Source organism: Macrobrachium nipponense, chromosome 18 (assembly GCF_015104395.2).
Source record: "Macrobrachium nipponense isolate FS-2020 chromosome 18, ASM1510439v2, whole genome shotgun sequence".
In the NCBI taxonomy this organism is placed as follows: domain Eukaryota; kingdom Metazoa; phylum Arthropoda; class Malacostraca; order Decapoda; family Palaemonidae; genus Macrobrachium; species Macrobrachium nipponense.
This window is the reverse complement of record NC_087211.1, coordinates 17,621,083-17,646,295: the sequence shown is the minus strand read 5'-3', so window position 1 is coordinate 17,646,295 and position 25,213 is coordinate 17,621,083. Positions and strand designations below refer to the sequence as shown.

The window sequence follows — 25,213 nt, the reverse complement described above, 5'->3', positions numbered from 1 at the left end:
AAATACTTAGACTTAGTGTATTTTTGAAAACGTTGAAAGTCATACCAGTTACTAGTTTTTTCAGCAATACACAAACATTTCTATCGTAAATCGGATATTCGTAATAAATATCTGCCCTGCGATTTGTATATTTTGTCCTAAAAATACCAACAATTGTGACGTGTTTTGAAGTTTGTCTATATAAAGAGAAGAGACCTAAGTATTCATAATTGCCTGCCAGTGCACTCTACAACCAGTTATTACCTAAATAAGCCAAAATATAAACTACTTAACAACATTATAAAGAAGTTATCTGCTCATTAATGAGAGCAATAGTTTTCTTTGAGCTGTAGTAAAAGAAAACGTTTTATGGTAGACTATAGTAAACGTAATAAGGTTAAGCACCTTTCGGCAAGCACAGGTTATTTCAGAGGGCAAAAGTATGTATAGTAATTTAGTTTTAATGATATAACTCAATTTATTTTCGGTATTAGTTAATAGCTGTCGCTCATAAGTCCTATAATAACGAAGAACATTCTTTTATATGCCGTAAGATATCACAAATATTATTAAATGTCAGTCTCTTTTCCGGTGGCATCTTGCTTCAGAAAGTATTAATAAGATACGCTCTAATTTTCTTTTAATACTGGAATATAAAATTAAGGCCAAAAGCCAAGCACTGGGACCTATGAGGTCATATAGACAGTGCTGAAAATAATGTTGAAACCATTGTAGGACAATAATAATGAATATTGAGGCATTAAAACCTCTAACTGCCATTTATTGTAAAGACCAACAGAACTTAATATAGATGGCACCACATTACATAAAAAGTAACTTGACTCGCGCAATAATATATATATATATATATATATATATATATATATATATATATATATATATATATATATGCTTCATCGACAAGTTCATACACTAGCATATACAGAAACGTTAATTTGTGGATAAAATAATATATTGCCTAATTTAAGTCATTAAACAGAACATGATCTCAAATTTGTAATAAAACGTTTCAGAAATTTATTATTATAACAAAAATTCTAAGTTATCCTCATGATCGTATCTATGTCAAATAATAAATAATAATAATAATAATAATAATAATAATAATAATAATAATAATAATAATAATAATAATAATAATAATAATAATAATAATAATAATAATAAGCCAGTATTTGGTCCAGTTTCTCGTAATATTCAGAGGTCTGGATGAGCACAATGGCAACAGCTTTGTCTGCCCTTCTTATTGTGATTTCTTGGTTTGCTTTCAAATTTTTAGCAGTTTCTTTCAATTTCCTTAGATCTGTAGCCATTTTTAAAATTTTCTCCTGCAAAGATTCATTGCATTTGGCAAATTCCCCACAATGAACACTCTTCTTCTCATCAAGTTGCAGAATTCCCAGACAGCCAGACAGACATCGATTTCTCACTAGATCTCAAACCATGAAGCGAGTTTGAACAGTGGCTAAGTAGAATTCTAACTTTAAAACTTGAGCAAGCTTTCATAGTTAATGTCACATTTACGTAGGGACACTTAGTACCACTGCCACGACAAAGGGACACTTAGAATCGTCACGACAAAGGTATGACTGTGCCGACACCATAATAAGGCCTCGTTGGGGGACAAGCTCCAGGCTGTTGCCGTGGAGGGCATCTGTTAGCCCGGTGGCAATGTCTGGCTGCAATGAGCCACGAGGCCAAGAGTGTAACATTTTTCCCAGAGGGAGCAACTAGAAGGTTACAGAGTGGTGCTTCTCTCGTCGGAAGGGAAGCAGATGCCAAGGCGTCCTTCCCTTCCAGACAGCACTTCACAGAACTGACTGTCAGTGTGTAGTGATGGTTGAGAGAGTAGTGTTGCACTCTCGCCTTCACGGCCAGTATCCCTGTCATGTACACGTCGTCTATCCAGAAAGGAGTGTCGTTGCCAGCAGCTGCCACGATGGCCGAAGCTGCCGGCTGTGTTATGATATAGGCCCAACCTGACAGGTAATTCGGGTACACGGTCCCTGGAAACTCTGCAGTTGTCACCTTCCACTTGCCACTCTCTCGTTGTGGTCGCAAACCTCTCTGCTGCAGCCCAGCTGCCCAGGAGCCCTTGTGATTCAAAACCACTTCTCTTGCTCTGCTATGGATGACACCAAAATTGTCAGCAGCTAGTCCTGACCTGAGTAGGTTCGTCACGCCCCAGACATCAACCATGATGTCGTCATCCATTTTAAGGATGTAACGAGCCTGAGGACAAAACTGTTTAGCCCACGACAGAGCCATGGCGTGTTTGTAGGTTAGGTTGCGATAATGGTCAATGAAATCAGCCACGACGAGATCTCGGTGTTGGGCATTTTCACTGAACACGACGGGCATTGGCACCGTCGGGTAATTCTCCTGAGACTTCTGACTGCCGTCCGCTAGGAAGAAGACTCTTCTTGACCCCAGGGATTTCAGCAGCTCCTGCGACGTGTGCTTGCGGTGAGTGTCCCTGAGTTCCTTGTGATATGGGTGTGAAAACACAAGGTAGAGGAGAAGTACTGGCTGATCCGCGTCTTTACAAATCGCGCTGTTTATCATGAACGAAGCCCTTCCTAGATCCAATAAAGATTTATGACTAGGGAAAAGGCTGGCGTAGGCCTCTAATGGCGGTTGGTCATTGACGTACTGTACTGCCACAGTGGGTGTCGATGGCTGATTTGCTTCCCAGGTGAAGCATATCAGGAGCAAAAATGCCGCAGCTGTCACAAGAGCCAGCGAATATTCTTTGAGTGAATGTCTCGCGCTCATTATTCACTCCAGGCCATTCTGAGTTGCGTATCATAACAAAGATGCCAACCAAGTCTTTGCGGATATAGGCCTAATCCTGCGAATGAGGCCTAGGCTGCCTGAACAGTTACGCTCATTGAGGAGGGACTGAAAATCCCCATATCTGAAATAAAGGAGAAAAATGTTAGATGAAGATTGCATTTAAAGTTGCACTTGTAGCAGATTTCTAGACCAATTAGCTAAAAACCATTATTTGAAGTTATATCATAGATGATGCCTTCCATAATCCTAGACTATATATCGTTTGGAAAAAGCCATTTAATCATAAACCATCTTGTCTCCGTGATATGTTTTATTACTTATAATAAAGAAAAATATAATGCTAGTATTATCACAGTCTGTAATGAGGATAGAAGTATTCTCATCAAAGTTAATACACGTAATACATGGAGTGTTTATCTTGAATGCTAATGAGAATAGTTTAGAATGATATAATTGGTATTATTCGTTTAATATTCATAAATAGATGAAGCTTGCACATAGAATTCAATTCATAGTAAGGAATAAAGAGAAGTGAATAAGAAGATTAGCAAATTATCATTGAGAAAGAGAAAGCAAAGAGAAAACAAAAGGTATTTCAGAATCTCTTTATCTTTGCTATTCCGTACCTTCAGTACAAACATCGTGGGATCAGCGGAGACCCCTTGTAGAACCTCTCAAAATACTCGCGTCAGCTCCTCCTCATTCCCAAATTAATTTGGATGCGTTTTGTGTCTAGCACGCTCTGCTGATGTCCCATGCTGTCAACTCTGGAATAAACGAGGGAAAAATGTAGACATCTTAAGAGTACTGATGATGATTAGGTTCACTTTAGTAACACAGCAGAGAAAATGCAATTGTTTTTCTTCATCTCTCTCGAAAATCTTACTGAGATTATACCACCTTTCTTCAGATGCTGTTCTTCACTTCTTCACAGATGACTTGTGAAATCCTCCGAACTTTTGTGTTTGTCATCCTCTCTCTCTCTCTCTCTCTCTCTCTCTCTCTCTCTCTCTCTCTCTCTCTCTCTCTCTCTCTCTCTCTCTATATATATATATATATATATATATATATATATATATATATATATATATATATATATATATGTGTGTGTGTGTGTGTGTGTGTGTGTGTAGTATACGTAAAAATACTGTATGAAATCCAAAAACAGTTATGGAATCTACATCAAATACGCCAGGACTTATTTGTTATTCCTGTTTCGTCTGCAATTTCCATTTTCAGTTTGTTAGCAGTCAGTTACACTTGAATGAAAAACCAAGCAATTCAATTCCTTTCTCTAATTACCACGTTATCGACAGACATTCGTCGGCACAAAACGCCCCCAGGGCACTGGATTAACAACCGCAACGGTGAATGCGATGGTAGATAACCAATGTTCACGGTAAGAGGAAATAGTACTACTTTCAGCTTGAGGAATTCGCAAACACCGAGTATCACGCTTCACGTTCCGCAAATAAAACCAGAACGGTATATATATATTTATATGGAAGGTGCAGCCCTTCACGTCAGCGCCTGCTATTCAGAGCCATGCGAAAGTTTCACTTGAAGTAATAATAGTCATCTTATCAAAGGCTCTCGCCCACACAACAACGCCACATGGCGTTACTTGTCTGAAAGCAAGAAGAGGAAAAGGATTTCCAGTTTCGTGTTTGGCTCTTCTGAGGATTCGTTCTTGGCTGTAAGATATTATTATTATTTTTTTTTTTTACTCTCTCCTAACTCATGATTGACGATACTTTGCATCTTTCGTAGACAGTGACACCACAGCAAAGTTTGGGGGGTCGTACTATAGGTCTAATATTTTTTTTTTGGGGGGGGAGGGTCATTATCTTTATGATATTTTACAGTCTTTTGTTATGTTTTTACGGTCATCCCCGACGTATAGGCTTGTACTGAAGTCGCCACCGAAAGTGGATACATACCGGGTTTTTTAAAACCCTTGGGGCTCCCTATCTATGAAAGATCCAATACTCTTATCGCTTATTGTCGTGTGCACGGGCTTGCAATTTTGCAAACATATGTGCACATTGTTTGCGGTCAAGCAATCTCATTTACGCACCTACTGACATTTTATGTATGTGACATTCTTCTGAAACTACAGACTAATATAGTCACAAACCTTGAAGACGCAGAGAAACACAGACAAAATAAATACGAAACCCGCCGTTAGGACAAAGTGAGGGCTGAGAAAAGGGCTTCTGATAAGTAAACAATACGGATTTTAACGAGGAACCTTGTCTCGCTACTTCTGCGTTGGGCAGGTGCTTATAGACAGTTGAGAAGCACCTGTTTGGCTTGATCCGGCGCGGTGGTCTTATAGAAGCAGTTGCTAAACTGTTTTCTGACGCTTTTGCATTTTTCAAAATACAGATGACTTTACCTTTAAATCATGTAAAATTTAGGCGCTGGGTCATTCAGAGTTGGAGGTAACGTTGAAACTATACTTAGGAGAAGGTGGAAATTAAGGAGGAGGAAAGAGACTATGAAGAGAGGTTACAGTAAAAGGAATGAATCTGGTTGCAGCTATGGGTCGAAAGGACGCTGCAGAGAACCTTAAGTAATGCCTACAGTGTACCGTGAGAGGTGTAGTGATAGCACTAACCGCCCTAAGGGGACAAATGACAACTATAGTAGATTCACATCACCCGCGCATTTGATGTCTAGGTCAGTCCCTTACGACGCTGCTGATTGGCTGTTGATAACCCAATCACAGGGCTGGCTTACCAACAGCCAATCAGGAGCGTCGTAAGGGACTGGCCTAGACATCGGATGCACGGTTGATGTGAATAGTTATGAGCTGACATTAAAGAAATGTTCTTAAATATGATACGAACTGAGAAGTACAAGTATCAACACAGAAAACGAAAATTTGAATGTAACAAAAGACGAGGTTAGGAAACCAGTGAGCCTAATGAAGATAGTTAACTCATCGAAATAGTATATTCTTATAGGGATATAATTATTACGTAAATGAAGTCATAAGTGCCCTCTGTCTCTATATTGATCTTAAAATAAAAAAAAATCCTTGGGATAATAATATGATTTTTTAGAATTATGGATCACATAGCATCCTCAACCGCACCCCGCCCCCCCCCCTCTCTCTCTCTCTCTCCAAAGTTTATTCATTACATACATTTTCCAGAAACTGAGACGGATTCTACATAAACTGGCTAATTTTAAGATTAATCTTCAGTTCACTAACATCCTCACAGTCATTTTCTCAAAATTTACAACATTATCTCAACAGAATTTGAAGTACGAAAATGACACACGGAAATAAATGCATCAAAATATGCATAGATTCTTTGTTATATTATTAATTAAAAGAAAAAAAAGAAGACCAACATTGTCAGATCAGCAAATTTATAGGCCTACTTACCAGTCGGTTTCCCAGAGAGAATTTCTTAATAAAAACCAACGCTTTCGCCAAGACCTGAAGCCTCAATGCCTGTCAGTCCTGGAGAAGACCTGAAGCCTCAATGCCTGTCAGTCCTGGAGTCGGTCTGCGAAGCAATGGAGCGAGCGTAGCCTTCTTAATGGAACGACTACTAGGGAGAGCAAATAATCGCGAATGGCAAGTTGGCAACACTGAACGAGGTCATAGGAGAGTAATAGTAATGGAAGGAATATGGCTTCATAACGGCTCTCAAATGCTAATTATTAATGATTTAGGTCCTGACGCTCCGGGCCATTAAATCGAAAACCATGCGTCTATCATTTAATGACGTAATAGGCATCGCCATCAAATGGTTTGAGATGATTGCAATATAGCAGACGCCATTATACCATCAGTTTTTAAATGGTCAAGTGATTTAAAGATAGTATTTACTCCTTGTTTATTTTTGATCAAGGCATTCACCAAAGCAGAGAGGGAACCTTTCCATCATATTTCCGCGTCAAACTTTTAGTACGGAAAATGTTCTTCTTTGCATAATCCTTAGTCGGGGACGCTGTTTTTAATGAGATTTTTCTAGGCGTTTTTACCATGCGTCATCCTTTCGTCCGTTCCTCTCTCTGTCTCAATACACACATATACACATACATATATTATATATATATATATATATATATATATATATATATATATATATATATATATATATATATACTCCCTCCATACATAAAGCAAATAGATAAAAAAAAGACATACAGAAAAAACTATATGTCACAATTTAAAAAAAAATCCCAAAAGCCCATCACACAAAGCTCCTAAGTATTTCCAAACTGGCATCAAAAGAAATTTTCCACATTCGAATCTCCCACCCCTTACAAAAAATAAATAAATAAATAGAAACAGGTTTGCTTGCTTTGGAATCCCGAATTTACGAAAGGGGAAAACGAGAATGAATAGGATAATAATGATAATAATAATAATAATGATACTTTCCCCCACAGGAAGCATAACCTCGACACAGATAGATACCGGAGTCCTATAAGTGGGATGGCAGTGCAAATGTCCCTCCCCGGCTCCCCGCCGCAACAACAACCCCCCCCCCCCCCCCCTCCCCCCGGTGGCTGCATTGTTGCCTCTGCATTCACTGCTAATCGTTGGGTAATATGTTGCCATGAACGAGGCTCGTTTGATTTGTTTGTTCCGGTCATTCGACTCGAATATTTACATCATCCGCCTCTGATTTTGTTTCACTCATTTTTATTCATTATTATTTATTATCCTTTTATTTTCTGTGCGCCAAACTGTATTATCGGAATTTGAATATCTAAAAATTTAGGCCCAGCGCCGGGAACTGAGAGGTCATTCAGCGCTGAAAGGGAAATTTAGAGTAGAAAGGTTTGAAAGGTGTGGCAGCAGGAAAAATACCCTCGCAGTTGAGCTGTGTGTGTGTGTGTGTGTGAGAGAGAGAGAGAGAGAGAGAGAGAGAAGGGGGTATTCGTTTCACTTTGCTACTGATGTATTACAAGTTAGGCTTTGTTCCGCGGTGACGTCCGCTTTGCGATGATTTCCGACATACCTTACGTAATGAATTTCATAATGCTCCGTGCGCGATGTAACGCATAGTGATTAAACCACAACGATTGTGTCATTTATGTATATACGTATATGTAGTACACACGCGCGCGCACACACACACACACACACACACACACACACACATATATATATATATACCTTGAATAGGTAGCCTTTCTCACTCAAGTTTTGTTTTTATTTTAAAGTATTGAATTTTTTTTAGCTGATTTTTTATTGGTAATAATTTGTACTTTTAACTTTTAATTTATCAAGTAAAATTTTAATTATTGCAGACTGATGGTGTGTTGCAGCAACATGAAACGTTTCTCATATAAATAAAGCATGCTTCTTAGACTGCTGTCTTCCTGGGACTCCTGAATATTATATAATAATATATATATATATATATATATATATATATATATATATATATATATTATATATGAGCTGTATATATATATATATATATATATATATATATATATATATATATATATATATATATATATATATATAGCGATCTCCATCTTAAAACTCTATTTAATACACTTTCCGTTCTGAGTGATACACTGAACGTAGAAATCTATCAATCTTCAAAGATTGAAGAAGAAGAAGACGACGACGAAGATGAGACTATCTTGCGTCTATCTGGGCCTGTTCTCACATAATTCTCTTCTTCTGTCACTGTTGAAAGTTACTTTAGATTTCTAGACGCAACCTACTTCACACAGATTCATTCCATTTTCTTTCTTTTTTTCTTTTCTTTTATGATTTCTGCTTTCATTTCGGATATTCCGATTCGTTCCTCTTTCACTTATAGTTCCCGTTGTAAAGAAGGTCTAAACTCTAGAACTGAATTGAAAACTATACAATTTAGGTCAAACCCAAGCGCTGGGAAGTATGAGGTCATTCAGCACTGAAACGGAAATTGACAGGAAAAGGTTTGACAGGTGTGACAGGTCAAAGTAGTTGCACTGTGAATTGTTAAGAGAGGGTGGGAGTTAAATTGGAAGAGAATATGAACGGAGCTACAGTAAAGGAACGAGAGGGGTTGCAGCTAGGGGCCCAAGGCGCGCTGCAAAGAACCTTAAGTAATGCCTACATTGCACCGCATGAGGTGCACTGAAGGGACTAATCCCCCTACGGATTCTAAACTCTAGAGGGGTTGGTCTTGTTCATCTGTTGGCTTACCAGAGCACGAACTATATAATTTTAAAAACTCTTATCATATAAAAAAAAATCAAAACTACGTAATTATTGGCGTCTGACAGAAGGCCACATTCGTGAGGAACACCTAATGCATTGCCATTTGTAAATTTAGCTGATTTATTTTTGTGTCTAAGAAGAAAATAAAGTTAACTTATCACTAACGAATGAACTGGTTGGAACTAAACCACAACAAAAGTAAGCCTTAAGATCCTTGCTTCATTGATAAAACGATTATTTTTAGAAATAAAACGAACGAACTATCATTTTAAAATGTCAAATCAGACCTACCTCACAGGAAAAAATTTAACAGGAATGAGATTATTAAATTAAAACAAACAACGAACGTATTTTATTAAAATGGCTAAATGAGACTTACCTCGCAGGAACATCACGGACGCTTCTTAAAACGACACTACAATAAGAATGAGACGGAGAGAAATGAGATTAACAGGAGACTCGGGACTGCAGGTTCTGAATGCAGGTTAATGTTAACACAACGGGAGTCAAAATACAACTGAGCATGAAATGTGCGTAGAACCACGCCATTGATGCGAGCAGTGCCTGAACTGGCGAGCGCGCGCGAGCTGCTTGATCACCCGCTGGAACGCCTCATCACCATCACCCGTCCCAGATAACGATGTAATTGCGATGTCTGATATCGAAAATGAAAGTGTGTCTGGCTGAAACTTCCTCTTTGTTGCCTAGTTTGGAAAATATAAAATGAAGTCATTCTGAATTCACAGTTTTCCCACTCATCGTCATAGTCAATCCACTAATAAGAACGCATTCTTCGTGTTAAGGGTCCCATACACTGAACGATTGTCGTTATCGACAAACACACTTACGATTCAGACAGTATGAACATTCTACGCACCGATTTCCGTCTGAACAAAGATTTTGTCACGGAAAGACATGACATCATCTCTAGAAGAGACGTGCGTGATAGCTTTACATCGGCAGACAAACATACATTGAACGACCTGTGCATGACAGACTTCCTGAAAAGTCGCAAGCCAGCAACCTGGTCGTGACAGATTCAGCTGAGATCGTTCAGACCACGAAACTCCGCCCACTTTTGCATTCAGATTTCAGACAATGTTATTGCGAACTATACAGACAATCGTGACGGAAAAGCCACTGTATACTTTTGAGTAAGTCAATTTAAGATATAGTTATGATGTTCAACTGGATTTTATTGCTGTTGTTGGAGATGTAGAATGGTCTTTTACTGGTGGACTGGATAAGGCTATGGAAATGAAATGTCTTAGATATCCTAGCTGCCTAAATGCATCACGAATGTGAACAATATCTCTAAAAACTGGGTCCTTTTTTTCATAAATTTTTAATTGTGTAAACTTTGTAATTTTTGCCTAGTACAGCTGAAGAGGACCTTAGCGAAGCCGTCGAAAACTCCTGTTTTATATTCATTCACTTAAACTTGATTTTATACCATTGCTTGTACCTACTTAAAACTTTATAAGTATAAAGGTTAATGGAGCGTCATTGCCTGTGGATTTGCTAACTGACGCCGAGACACTAGGCTTAATACTCAGCTTATTCTCGTTGTTCAGACTAAATTAATTTTAAAACGCGACATTCCTTGATAGTTAATTAGATATCTCTAATGGGGTGAGTGGTAACCCATAGGCCTATTGTTTCTATATGGGTAGACGTAGTACTTCCAAGAGATTTCATTGTAAATCCCGTTGTTATCCGACTACGTTCACGATTACTTTTTTAATATTGTGAATTTTTAATTTCTGAATCGATCACTCTTCAAAGCTGATTAATTAAGAACTTAAAAGTCTTGCATGAACCTTGACAACTCAAGACCTGCTAAGTTGCTACTTTCTTTAGCCTCAGGACCAAGGCGTCTGGGAACGTAACATTTTCAGGAAACAAGTTATAGGAATTCTGTGCTTTATCTATAAATAAATTCTTGGCCGAGGAACGAGTAATAAAACCCAAATAATAGCAGACTTGTCTGAAAAAAATTGTGTGCTTTTAGTCCCTTCTGGACAAAATGAAACAGCTGGGTGGTATTCAGGGGAACAGATTAAGAATTTGGGGAGTGAGATACTGCTTTCTTTTCACTTATATAATCATCTACTTATTTTTTGAGATTTATGCTTTTTTAAAGAGAATGATTTTACGGTTAATCCTTTTTTTTTATTAATATTATTGGTAAATCAGTGTGGTCTTGAGGATTGGGTGGGGTTTTCTAAAGTTAGAGTTGGGAAGGTGTTGAGATAGGTGAAGAACTTCCAAGTTAGTGGTGTCGGGAGGTATGACTTTAGCACAGAAACTAAACTCCAAAATTGATCACAATGGCTAGACATGTTGTGAAAAGCTGTTTGCAATGTCAAGTCAATTGATCCTGCTCCAGTGTGAGCGTGGACAGAGATTGGGAGAGGTCTGCCATAAATGTCACACATTATAGGAATGTACTGTATTTGTCAGTTAATTGACTGTGGTCCTATCAGATTTACAGCGTGGAGAGGTCTAAAAGGAGAGTGTAAAGGAAGTAACAGATATATTGAATATATTATTTTTGGGAAGAGGGGTCCAGAAGATAAGTGTAGTGTTCCTCAAAGGGGTATCTAAAAATATGTGGAGACACCCGGTGAAATTGCCAGTTACTGTTACAGAGGACGTTGCTCCTGTTCAGGTAGTAGTATGTCTCAAGCCTCCCCATGCGTTCTGCACTATTGGGTGGAATTTAAAAAATAAATTTCTGTGGATGGTATGCCACGTCATCTGTTAGACTTGCGTGGGATTGGGCTGCCGAGTTCTTCGGGAATCTAGTGAGGAGGAGGTGAATGAAGAAAGGTATGATGATAACAGGAATTATCCTGGGAGGAATAGGTGCGCTCCTGCCTGGATGAAGGACTACGAGTTTGAGTGCCTGGACGAGGCACTTTGAGTTGGAGTAGATTTCTGCTAATAGTACTGTCCAAAGATAGTTGTAGTTGTTTGAATGTATGTAATAAGTAAAGAAAAAATTTTTTTTTTCTAATTTTTATCTTAAGATCATGGGCATAGAGAAAACATTTAAATTTTTTATGGTATGCCTTGCATTTGAGAATTTATAATGATTTCTGTATCATCTTCTATACTGAAGTGTTTCTCTAGGCTATCAGTATTATTTTGGTATTATCATCTATACTGAAGTGCTCTGCTAGGCTGTTAGTACGTATTACCAAGTTTCAAACGTCCTCCAAGAATATTGATAATTTCATGTATTGCGAACTGTACTTCCATAGCAAAATGTCTGCTGATTTGGCAGAAACTCTGCCATATCTGTTGCACTGGGTACCACTGGATTCACCTGGGAAATAATCACCCTTTTCAGTAGTGTTTTGTCTTGAGGGGGTTCTTCATGTTGAAGTTTCATTTATCTTCAATTTAAATTACAATAGTATATATCCTACTACATTTGGTTTAAATCAAAGTCAGTATACAAAAATCTGTGTATTTAAAACATTCTTTGTCACTGCATTAATAATTATATATATTATGATATATAAGCTTTCTTTCAATATCTGAAATATGTCTCCATCTCTCAATAAAAAAAAAAAAATTAGAACTATAATGATCATTGGTAATATTACCATGGAAATAAATACAGTGTGTAATGTGTCTCATTAACTGCTGGATGAACTGAATTGAAAATGGGTTCTTAACAAAAAATTACAAAAAATAAAATTATTGGAAATGAAAGCCAACAACATATAAAACTGCTCTCATCGATACAGCAAACTACAGTTAAAAAGCACTTGCCGATGCATTAACTAATCCATCAGTGTACTAATTACCTTTAATTAATAACCTAAACACCCGTGAAAAGGCCTTAAAATTCAGAGAATCAATGTCTGAAATCTCAGGAACATAAAATAAGCAAATAAAGCTATACTGTAATGTTCAACAACCACTGCTAGACAAAATATAATGTCAAAATAACACTACGCTGAGGTACCCAGCCGATACATATGCAAAGAATGCATTTCATACAAGCAATTATCAATTCATATGGGAAATATTAAAATTCTGAAAAGCTATGTTGCAAAAGAATACAAGGATATTCAGTTTCTACCACATTGTGCACCGTAATTCCAAATTTGCTTCCTATCTTCTACTATGAACATCTAAAAATCTATTTTCTCCCCTTTTAGGAAAGCCATTATAATTAATGTGAGCTCTAAACTTATATGGAATGGCCACTCAGTGACAAAAGAGATATCCTTATCCACTCTCCTTTATAAACATTTTGAAAGTTCAAAAGACAAAGCTGTAAAAATTCCTCAACAACAACTAAGATGATGTTTATGTCAGTTTCCTGCACAGAAAAAGTGGCAATGACACCATTAATCGAAAGCAAAAAGGCATTAATGCATTGAAGATATTGACATTTAAATAACCTCAAATAACAACAAAACAAAAGCTAGTAACAATGCCAGACGAAAAACAACAACAATTCTCTTTATCATAAAATTGGAGCTGAAGCACCCTCTACATGACAGATAATCATGATGATGAGCCACAAACAATTCACCATGTGATCCTTTGGATAAAATAAAATTAAAAGACAATTATATACTGGACCACATCTTGTATCGATGTAGTTTTGATCATCATTCAATCTTGTTGTAATGTTTCATAAACAATCATTCTAAACTATTCTGGCTCTATACATACACAAAATATAGACTATTAAAAAAGAAATGGAAAAAATTGGAGAACCCCGTTAAAATACTACTATTACAACATAGTGAGGATTGGTATGAAAAATCCTCAAGGCTGGATTACACCAGTCTATCATTGACCTTTTTGTTCTAACAATCAGAGATCTGTTCGTTCTGTTCTTGATTTTCTCTCACTCCCAGAGGAAATAAGATATATCTGGTGAAGTTTAAAAATGTTACCCAATCCATAACTGATAAAAAAAAAATGTTCAATTATCCATAACAGCAGATAGAGACAATCTCGAGCAAATATCTAAAAATAATCATGAAGGTGTGCTCTTCAATAATTATTTAGAAGCCCCTTGTCATTATAGCTTGTGCTTGCAAGAAAATGATTTTTTAAGAAACCTCTCATTGCAAGAGACTCAATGAAAGGTTTTCATGCTTCTCCTGTCCTTACAGTGAGTGATGTGGCTATTCATAAATAGTACAACAAATTATCACAGAATATTTTGTATGGAATCTTTGATTGGCTATCTCAAGATCTCTTCTTGAAATCTTTCAAGTTCCATGATACTCCTGGATAACCTGAAAGTAAAAAGGATAAATAATGAAGTCAATGCAATGATATCTATAAAGGCAATTTTCAAAATTTCTAATAAAAAAAAAGAAACAGAGAAGCCAAATCTAAATACTACTCTTCATATAAAGCTCTTAAGATATGCTTGTGAAGTTTCCAGGATAAAGAGGAATTTGGCTCAAATGCTCCTGGCTCTACAGAAGTTATTAAATACTTTGTACAAGTATGAGCTCATAGCACTAAAGAAAATAAACTTGCTCATAACATACCTTCCAAATGCATTAAATAAGGACACAATTTCTCCTCTTGAAAGCTGAAACTTGGTAAGTCTGACAGTTGACAAACTTAACTGCTGATCCAGTGGTTGATCAAAATTGCCTGAGAAAAGTATCTTCAACGCAGTTCCTAATCCAGTAATCTAAAATTGAAGGTAACACACACTTCATATTAATGATGTTTCAAAGATATTAACCCACATTTTTCTTCAATCGGAATACAACTTCCGAATACCAACACCGTTTTTAAGTGCAATTTAATAATACTGCAGAGTTGTATTGTAACAGTCTATTTCTGAAGTCCAAAAATACCTAGAGACTTGAAATGTTGCCTTATTGGATAAGAAGTCAAACTTAGAATGACTCACCTGTAGTTTTCCCCATAAGCGACACTTATCACATCCTACACAATCCATTATGCGTGATATATTTCGGAAATGCTGTTTAAACTCTTCCTTTAGTTTTGCTGCTTGAAATCCTCCAGCAAACATAGCACCTTCATCAAAATGGTTTGGAAAACCCCTGTAATTGGAGAGTCTCAATAATCCATCAGCACTTTCACAAAAATGAGTTTGTGAATGGCAGTACCAATGCACCATATAGAGGAGGAATTATATGTCCAAGTATAAATGATGACACAACATACGATAAACGTCACGAATTAAGAAATAAAAACTCACTGTATCACATTCAACAAATCCATAACAGCTTTCCTGACATCGATGTCTTCCTCTTCGTTGCCAGTATAAAACTCGAGACTTTCAAGGTATGGTGCAGCTTTTGCTAAAGCTTTCATTTCTGTAAGAAAAAAAAAAGATGATTCTCTTACCTGTTAAAGGAGTTAAAAAAGATAGAAATTGTCTTATTATTTTTATGAAGAACTGCATGGTCCCTTACTCTGAAAAGTATATGCATAATTCTTCTTTTAGCATTAACAACAAAATATATGTTTAGTATATTACATCTGTAACTAAAAGATGTTGGCAGGAACTTTTAACTCCCAACAAGTTGCTAATTTACGAAGTAATTAAAATATACACACAGTAAACTTCCTGACGCCATGGAAAAATATAAAAACTCTAATTTCTCTACACTGGCCAACAAAATCCTACAAACAGCTATTTTTGTTTTTTCAGAGGGAACTAATATGTACATAGTTTTTTCTTTTGCTTTACCTTTGCCTCAACAAAATCATACAGAAAATACAAAAACTATTATAGACATGAATGCAAAAGAACTTGGAAATGTAAGAAAATTATACAAAAGACAATGGAAAAATAATATAAAGTTCTTTGTAATCAAAGGTCACTGAACCAACTGTAACAAAATAAGGAGATAATTTGCCTTTCACCAATTTGCCCATTTTTTAGACTGTTCCATTAGCCCTAATTCAAAGAAAATTAAGAAAAAAAAAAGTTGGGGCTAGTGTCAAAATAAACATCAGTCACTATCATCAGCCTTTTTAAAAGAGCTGTTAATTTCATGGAATTAAGAGGCCATACGAGTTTAGGTCTTGATCTTCATCTATCACCTTTTTCTGAGATTTCCAGGCCTTCCTACAAGTCCTGAGTCTTGCTATATTATTTCTACATCAACGAATAACAGTTCTTCATCCTTACTTGTCACATGGGGCAATGATTTCAATCTTTGCGAGTGCTAAGTCTATTTTCCAGTGGCTGGAGACTGCATCTTTCTGCTACTTCCTCCACTGCAACATCTTCCCACTACACACTGATCACAAATCTTAGCATTCTATAGGTGCAAATCTTTAAAAACTTGTCTATTTCCTTGTCTCTTCCTACCTAGCTTTCTAAACTCTTTACATATACCAACCTCAAATATTCACCTCTAGTTTAATGATAAAGGCCTCTGAAAAGGCCTATGGAAGTTGCCCAATGAGACATTAGTCTTGTTACACTACCTTATAAAAATTAATACAGTAATAAAAACGGTGCATAATGCACATCAGTGCAATACCTTACAAAATCAATTCTTTTGTAAAAGTGGAAAGTAGATTTATCAACAATGATTAATGCAATCTGGGGTATATGATAGAAAAGGGATTATGTAGCAAGTAGAAAACCAGTAGGAAGACCTAGAAAATCAAGGAGAAGGATGGAACCAGGCCTACTCTTGATGTGCACTGGTGCAGAAATTGCTGGAGAAAGTCGAGTGTGGAGAGATCTCATTTCCTGCCTAACCATAAAGGTAAAGTCTGACATGAAAATGTCGATGATTAGAGTATGAACTAAAAGATGCTGTATGAACTTGACAATGAATACTAATGTCAATAACGTACCTAAAAGATAAACAAAGTAGAGATTTTTGAGTCGCAAAGGACCCTCGCCTCCAGTTAACTCAGGATCAAAGCGACGCTGGAATTCTTCAATGTTAGGGCCCCAAACACCTTCACTTGAATCAGTAAAACCCTCCTTATCTGGAAACAGCCAAAATAAACATTAATGGCACCAAGACAAAAATATCTAGCAAAAATACAAAACTAATCATGCAAACATAAATTACAAAAATAACCTTCCAATTTCAAGGTCAAGAATAGGCAATAAAAAACTCGCTCCTATATTACTCAAAAACAGATGACATCATCATTAGTGTGGCACTTGCCCTGCAGAACTGTGAGCATTAAAAAGAATACATACAATCATCCCAACTTCAATTGCATTAGCAAGTAAACTGGACAGAATGTATAATCATGCCCTCAGAACTGAGTAAGTTCTGATAGTGTGGCCTTTGATATCAATATGAATACTGCTGAAACTTAAAAATGAAGAAGTCTGCTAAGACATTTGTAATATATGGCAAGTACAAGGCTCTGGATTCTGTTGTCTACAGATGATTCACATGATAGCAACACATCTTTATTTTAAGAATCATCAAACTGACACCTATCAGGACTCAAATCTTTTAGTGGTGATTAATCCCACTACAGCTTCTATGACTGGCATCAAAGTTGGACCCTAAGACTACTCTTAGACCCACAATTTTGAGGAATGGCAAAATCAATGCTTTTGCATACAGAAAATCTGAAGGACAATCAAACTCAAACTTTGGAACAAATTCTAGATATTCAGTAATCCTCTAAATAAAAAAAACATACTAAGACACAAACAACAAAAATCAGTGACCTTTACTGAACAACACAGACTTGAGAAAGGTTCAACCTCTTGTGTTGAAAAATTCTGATATGATCTCAAGTCAGTTTATCACTAGTAAATGTCTTAGCAAAACTTCTTAAAGTCTAACCTTATAAGAAATCTAATCTTTAACTCTATAACAGCTAAAATTTCCATAGCTACTTACCAGACAATAAATATTGTGCACAGAGATGAATATTAATACTTGAATGGAGTCCAGAGACAGCTCTATAGAATGTGCGTTTTTCCAAGCACATATCTGAAAGTCGTAAAGGAAAAGAATCATCCAACATGAAATAGTACTAACAAAGTATAAAGTAGTTCCGCAAGACATTCAAGTTAAATTTAAGGACTTGTAGGGTGCACCATAGCTGGTTGCTAAAAGGAGGGAAAAATGAAAGCAAAGAAAAGCAAAACACATTAGACAGATAATTGAGAGGAGCATGATATACCACATAAGGTCCAGTTAATGGTAGCACCCTACAGGATCTGAAATAACCCAGCACACAGGCCTATACAGTACAAGAATTAAAAGTTAATTTGCTAAGACATTAATTACACCTGATTAACTTACAAATTACATTTTATATTCTTGACTGTGAATCAAAATATAAAAACAAAAGTTCAATTATGACAAAGCTGTAAGTAAAGTACTTCAAATATAGCAACTAATATACTGTGAAATATTGCGAACACAGTGCTCCAAACTACAATTCTTAGCATTTATGCAACATGCCACAGCTGTAAAAATATCATGTCAGAAATTCTAGTATATTTACAAAAATGTACAAGAAACTAATGAACACCTCAGCTGTTGTAAACAATGTATGATGAATTACTAAAAAGACAGAACAATTGTATATAAAGTAAAAGAATGAAAATATTTACAGTATAAAAATAAACCTCATCATAAAATACATAATACCCGAAAGGTACAACCTAACAAGATTAGCCCTACTCCTAGATTAAAAGCTATTTGCTTAATAATGCCAGTTTAGTACACTTTAGCAGAAGTAATGTCTGTCAGATGTGTGTACAATATAGATGTGTACAATATAGATGTGTGGTAGCAAACGGAGAGTGGTATGCTCAGTGTCAGAGTTGAATGCTGGGTGATGAACTTCTGAATGATTTCCATGGTATTTGGACTGAAATAATGATGATGCAGATTTTGCTTAAGAATTTTTTCTCATGCAAACCTTGCACTACTGGATATTTCCTAGTGTTAACAGCATGTTGTACATTAGAAGCTGTTGCTTTTGCAGCTATGCCCTAGGCATTTCTGGGGTTTGTGTTTTGATGTCATCTCAGCTGCCAAAGGAGTGTGTTAATCTCCAGGCCCAAGTTGAGAAGCTTGGTCAAGCTGACTTGGTACACATGGCTACATGACATACAACCCACTGAAGACAAGGTCCATGACTGCTAATACAAGCTGAAAGCTTACAACCCAGATGTGATCCAGAAAAGCTGTAAGATGTAGCGTAAGATCATGTCTTGGCCTCAGATCAATAACCCTATTGAGCCACTATTTTTTTTAGTACATAGTATCATTATCATGATACAGAACTGAAGATGGGTCCCATGAAGTAAGTGCATCTGCAAGGCCTTGCTGATTTCAAGGCACTTTTGAAGACTTATTTTTCCAGTTAAAACTCCAACATGGTCTTCTTAAAACTTACAAATCAATGTAGTGCCACAGAAAATCAAGACATCTCATACATCAAAAAAGTTGTCCCTCAAAAATCACATTGGTAGTCTTTTCTAAAAACCAAATATGTACCTGTATGGTTAAAATTACAAGCAAGAAATCCTTCAGTTCCACCAACATATAAGTACTAAACTAGACATAGTTTATTTTTAGGTCGGACGTACTGTCTTCACCACAGCTCAAACATCCTTATTTTCTGTCTTTATGCAAATGGTAAAACACTTGTACTGCCCTGCTTGATTATTGTTCACAATATTATGAGCACACATTCAATTTACTTTGTTATGGAAATAAAGTTCTAATCCCTCTGAAATTCAATAAAACAAATTTCTCCAAAGTGAATATCAACAAGGTGAGAAATAGAAGCAATAATAGGCGAGGCAAACACACAAACCTCACAGTGTGCAGTATGGCAGCCTACAATCATGTAACCTACATGTTTTGGGTCGTTTCTGGACCATCAGAGTAATGAGTAAGTAAATTTTGGTAAAATATACCACATACACAATGACTTTGCTGTAAGACGTATTAATAAGGATTACAATCATGGCATCTATGTGTATTTGTATGAGTGAATATCAGGAATATAATTGGCATCAATCAAATCACATCCAAAAATTTTTCCTAATAAACATAGATAAAATATAATGTCCAAAATTACAATCCCATGACAAAACCAATTTCTCCAACATTACAAAATACAAGAAAGCATTTCAATGTATCAGATAACTTACTTCTAATAATTACATGAAGTGCATTTAGCACTTGGAACTGAGGCCTACAGAGGGGAAAGATATGAAACCCCAAAGGGCTCTGCAAAAGGCTCCTTGGGTTCTGGATCAACAACTTCCATTCACCAAGGCCCTTGAAGGAAGAGGTTCAGGGGTTGTATATGGTAGTGGTGGAGTGAGAGACACATGTAGAATCTGCCTTAAACATGTCAAAATCAGTGTTTTGCTTTATTAATACTGCTTAGGGAATCCCTATATATACTATCACACAGTATGATATTACTTCAGAGCCACCGAAATGAAAACATCCCTCAATTTGAATATATTCTTCAATGCCTCTGATCCAGTCTTCCACATCATTCTATTTTGTCCCTCCTTTGTCTTTGTTCTCATCATTGTCCACTTATTTTCTAGTGGCTGAGGGTTGATGAATCTAAAGATTGCTTCCTCATCCATCATCTCTGAAACCAACAGTGCAACATCACCCAACCTACAATACACTGCACTGTGAGCTTGCTCTGGATGTTGCTATGAGAACTTTACACCATTCGAGGCCATGGCAGCCATGTAAATGGTGTCTATGAGATTGAACCCACATTTAAAGTGTGATGCAGAGATGGTGGAATTCGATCATTTCTGCACAAAAGAAAGCAAGGCAACTGCTTTGGAATTTCCTGAAGAGAGCCTGGTCCATGGGTTGAATCAGGAAGGTAACATTAAGGTGGTGAATACACTACACTATTCCTCATTAGTAGATTAGCTACTAACAATTTATGTTGTAATAAGAAGGGCTAACCTAGCATAACAGTTAAATCCTATACTTTCATGCAATCTGCACTTTAAGCAATTTGTGTTTAAACTTATCCACTCTTTAGCTTGCCACTCTTTAGCTTGCTATCAACTTCTCTGTGGACTCCAAACAACATTGTATTTTGCAACTTTCATCCTTAGTTTTGGAAAAATTCCAATAGTTTGTTATTGCCTCCAATGATTTATCCAAACAAAATAGAATGCCTCTAATACAGTATAAATATAAGTATAAATGATGTATATAAAGTAGGGATTATCAATATTGAAATTACAATTATAGAGAAAGAAAAAATGAATGAGAGTTAGGTTATAGTTATTTTTCTTAAGTATGTACATGTACTGTACTGCAGTATTTCATTAGTATAGCTAGTTTTGCTGATGTTTTAATGTCTATAATTAAAAGAATGGTACAGTATCATACATATGAGCCTATCATAAAAATATTTACTTATGCCAAATTCATTATCATGCACAATATCATGTATACTCGCATATGCTGAGGTTCTAAACTAATTAATTCACTGCAGATAATAAGGGACAACCGTACATTCTTCTATCTGTAATCTAAATTTTTAAAGCAAGCCATACTTGTCCAATTCACTTGTAAACAATGACTCTGCATTGTAACTAACCATGAACCCAATAAAAGGGAAATAAGTTTAAAAATACTTCCGGAGCATGCGCAGACTATTGCACTAGCTAAGAGTTAAAGATATATAAAATGATACATCCTCAATATGACATGCCTTGATACCAGAGCAGACATAGGTTTAGCCATAAATCATTCTGAAGAAAACCCTTAACTCTACCAAGCCAAGCAAGGCCTCATCCATGTCTACACTGGGAGAAGAATCAGACTAGAGTAAAGTATACAAAAAGCAGAGCTCTCCATGCCCAGTGCTATGTTAATAAGTTTTAGGGGAGGGAAGGCTGAAATCTACAATAGCATTGTTATGTGAGAAACACGCAATCCAGTAACTTCCTGACACGTTTGGAAATAAAAATGTAATAATTTTTGTTTTGATCCCGAAGAAAATTCTAATCTAAAATATAGTACCAGATACCCTTAAAGACAGCCTGTCTGTCTCCCAAAACTTATGCTAGAGGCCTCCACCAAATATCAATATTCTTACCTTTAAGAAAATCATTAGCTGCATTTTTTTATGAGGAGAAAAAAAACAAAATACAGGTAAGAATCATTACTTCAAACAAGGCAACAATATTCATCAAAAAGGCTAAGAAGCCATAAAAACCACTTCAGATAATAGATGAGAACCAACTAGCATTTTCATACACAAAACATACCAAACTACTCTAGAACACTACGTACACTAAGTTACAAAACACTATATGTATAATCTTAGTCATTGAAAAGCCAATTACAATAACAATAACTACTGTATATGAAATTAATACATCACAAACAAACATAATGAGTACTATAAATATAAAACTTAATATACTAATTACTATAAAAGATTTGGATTGAAACAATTATAACTGTGATAAATTAAACTTCCTTCAAGTACTATCAGCCTGAATCAAATTTTAAGTCCTTACTCCTAAGAAAATATAAACCTGGAAAAAATGAATTACCCATATTTGTTATTTTCATTAGTCAAACACATCTTTTGTGAAAATCTTAATTTGGGAATCGGGTTTTGTAATTTCAAGAAATAAGCGCAGGAGTACAGTAAGCATTAATGATAAGCATTTGTGTCATCAACTAAGCATTTTAGTATCATGAACAGAAGATATATATATATATATATATATACTATATATATATATATATAATATATATATATATATAATATATATATATATATCTATATATATATATATATATAATATATATATATATATCTTATAAAGTCTGCGAGTCATGTGCCACAAAACATATAAAATCTTTTGTCTTTTCAAGTATTTGGGAAGGGGGGGGGGGGGGGGGGGGTGGTTTTACTGATGCCTGATAAACGGGGTGGGGGGGGTGGGGGGTGGTGGGGAATGCGAGAGAGAGATTTTCTGCTTAGCCATTGGTTAAGACGGAAGGCCCCTGCTCAGCCATTGGCTAAGTTGGAAGGCTCCACCTCACGTACTTGTGACATAGCACAGTGTGTAAGAATGATCGGTAGATTTGATTCGGATCTTCCCATCCAGAAACAGAACAAACTGAGACAGGCACTCATAATCAAGTTTGTTAGGCTCAACGGGAGATAAGACAAACATGATCCACCAGTCCCCAAAACCTCAAATGGTTCACAAAGCCTTCCTTCTGCAGAAGAACTCATCACGGAGGATGAGATAGAGGAGTTTGAAGATTTTTTGGCAGAGGATAGGTAGAGGAAAATCCACCTAAAAGGTTTTTTAAAGATTTTTACAGGAGGAAATGACTGTATATCATACAGTACACTTGGACCCAATGGTGGCAGTGTTTGCGTGTGGGAGTTTTCACCATCCTCAGTGTAATTTTAAACTTTTTGAAGTTATTAAAACTTTAATACATTTTTAATGTTTTATTTATCCATAAGAACATAGAAAGTATTGAAAATGGGTAGTAAAAAAGTTTGACTGGGCAAGATGCCATCTGCCTCAGCCATAATGGAACTATTCCCACAAGGTATGTGTATCAAAATCTGTGATTTTTCAGTTCTGCAATGCTGTGGATCGACCAAATTCTCGCATAATTGGGGACCGTACAGTATATAAAGGTTAACCATGTACAATATAAGTCTCTACTGAGTTACCAACACTCCTAATTGGGAATTCTTCATAAGCCAAGTTTGGTTATTCCTTTTAAAATTGATGTCCTAAATAAACATTACCATCATACTGATAAACTAACTAAACAGTGATGTCTTTAGCTGGAAATACCATACCTTTAACTCCTATAAGAGCAGGCATCCAACTGACTCTACTATTGATGAGAACACGAATTGAACCAGAAACTGTTTAATACCACTAATGCCATTTCATAGCACATAAGACAACCTTGTTTCCTTTAAAATGGCTCTTGATTTAACTTTCCCATATGCAGCAACGCAGTCTGCTTCCTTTTACAAAACCTCTGTGACCCATTTACTCTATGACACTCCACTTGTTCAATTTTACAGATTTTATCATATCTGGATTTACATATCTCTCACATCAAAACCCTTTATCTATACTTTTGGATCTTATTCCTTATATCATGTTCGGAACAAATGGTGACTTGTATCGTCCATCTTTATTCTCTACCTTTACACTTTTTCCAAAGTTATTCCTTATTTGTTGTGGATTTTTCCTGCAGTTTTCTGCCTCTTGTGAGGGCTCTCAAAACTTCTTCTTAGGATACTGAATCCTTTGTTTTTCTCCACCTCACCTCGTTTACATACAAATCATCAGGATCAATCTGCATACAAAACTTTTACAGTATTTCTTAGTGGCTATGACACATAATTAATTCAGGCTTATTCAGGGCATCAAATGAGGACCTTACTTGCACATTAAAGTCAGTTATGCAAGACTTCATCTGACATTTCATTTTTTATAGAACTAATAACTGCAGTCATTATAGTAATTGAAGTGGCCAAGATAAGGAAAATGTGATGCAATTGCAAGTATACTGACAAGGAAGCCATCCATCTCATTAATGTCTTTATTGGTACGTCACATTTTCCTCATACAGGTTTGATACATGAGCGAGTTTTCCCCACAGCCTTCTGTCTTGGGCACTGACTACCTGAACTTGCATATAGTTTAGGTTTCCATGTACGGCCTTTCTCTAAGGTATGGTCTTAGTAAACGATCCATGTCATGAAGTGGTGCTTACACCATTACTGATAGCAATTAGGTCACACTCCATCTATCCAATAATCTCAAAGGTTGCTGGAACTTGATCTTTAAGCCTTATATGCTGTATAAGCTCCCAGGACACTTGCAGTAATAATGAACTTCCAGAGTTAATCTCTTATATCCTAACAGTGGATTTCACCCTAAATTTTGTTCTAAAAGATTTTAGTGTTGTATTTGGCAAGGTTAACCGATAAGGTTCAGACACATAACATTGTAACATGTGTCAAAGGCTAGGTAATTCATCTCATTCACAGTTTTTTGAGTAAAAAATAATAAAATTTTTTATATGCTGTTTCTAATCCGCCCAAACAAATCCTGTCTTACATTCTCCAATCTATGCTTTGAAGGTTAGGCTTTTTAGAAGTCAACATATGAAATGGTTGCTCTCAAACACAAAAACTGTACAGTATGCAGATGAGAGATGGGGGCTGAAGATTACAAAAACTACC

At 36.2% G+C, this 25,213-nt stretch overlaps 2 protein-coding genes across 5 annotated transcripts in view; both read right to left on the bottom strand.

Annotated features, from left to right (window-relative positions):
- Nucleotides 1–903: 903 nt before the first annotated feature.
- On the bottom strand, nucleotides 904–9,548 carry LOC135196724 (beta-1,3-galactosyltransferase 4-like). Its single transcript, XM_064223546.1, has 3 exons — nucleotides 9,369–9,548; nucleotides 3,423–3,563; nucleotides 904–2,917 (listed from the first exon to the last, which is right to left on the bottom strand). Exon 3 carries the CDS (start codon nucleotides 2,773–2,775, stop codon nucleotides 1,573–1,575), a length of 1,203 nt encoding a protein of 400 aa, XP_064079616.1. The 5' UTR covers nucleotides 2,776–2,917; nucleotides 3,423–3,563; nucleotides 9,369–9,548; the 3' UTR covers nucleotides 904–1,572.
- Nucleotides 9,549–12,450: 2,902 nt separating this feature from the next.
- LOC135196890 (ero1-like protein) overlaps nucleotides 12,451–25,213 on the bottom strand; it is a 35,327-nt gene continuing 22,564 nt past the window's right edge. For 2 of the 4 annotated variants that reach the window (XM_064223672.1, XM_064223674.1), the window contains 7 exons: nucleotides 22,064–22,081; nucleotides 17,848–17,940; nucleotides 16,829–16,966; nucleotides 15,210–15,327; nucleotides 14,898–15,051; nucleotides 14,524–14,672; nucleotides 12,451–14,262 (listed from right to left, as the gene is read on the bottom strand). In XM_064223672.1, the coding sequence (XP_064079742.1) occupies nucleotides 14,208–14,262; nucleotides 14,524–14,672; nucleotides 14,898–15,051; nucleotides 15,210–15,327; nucleotides 16,829–16,966; nucleotides 17,848–17,940; nucleotides 22,064–22,081 (725 nt within the window). In that variant the 3' untranslated portion in view covers nucleotides 12,451–14,207. The remainder of the gene's footprint in view (nucleotides 14,263–14,523; nucleotides 14,673–14,897; nucleotides 15,052–15,209; nucleotides 15,328–16,828; nucleotides 16,967–17,847; nucleotides 17,941–22,063; nucleotides 22,082–25,213) is intronic. The other 2 variants (XM_064223673.1, XM_064223675.1) reach the window with 1 other exon arrangement.

Bases quoted from the DNA above. Each gene is read 5' to 3' on its own strand.
- LOC135196724 (XM_064223546.1), bottom strand. From the start codon at position 2,775: ATGAGCGCGAGACATTCACTCAAAGAATATTCGCTGGCTCTTGTGACA.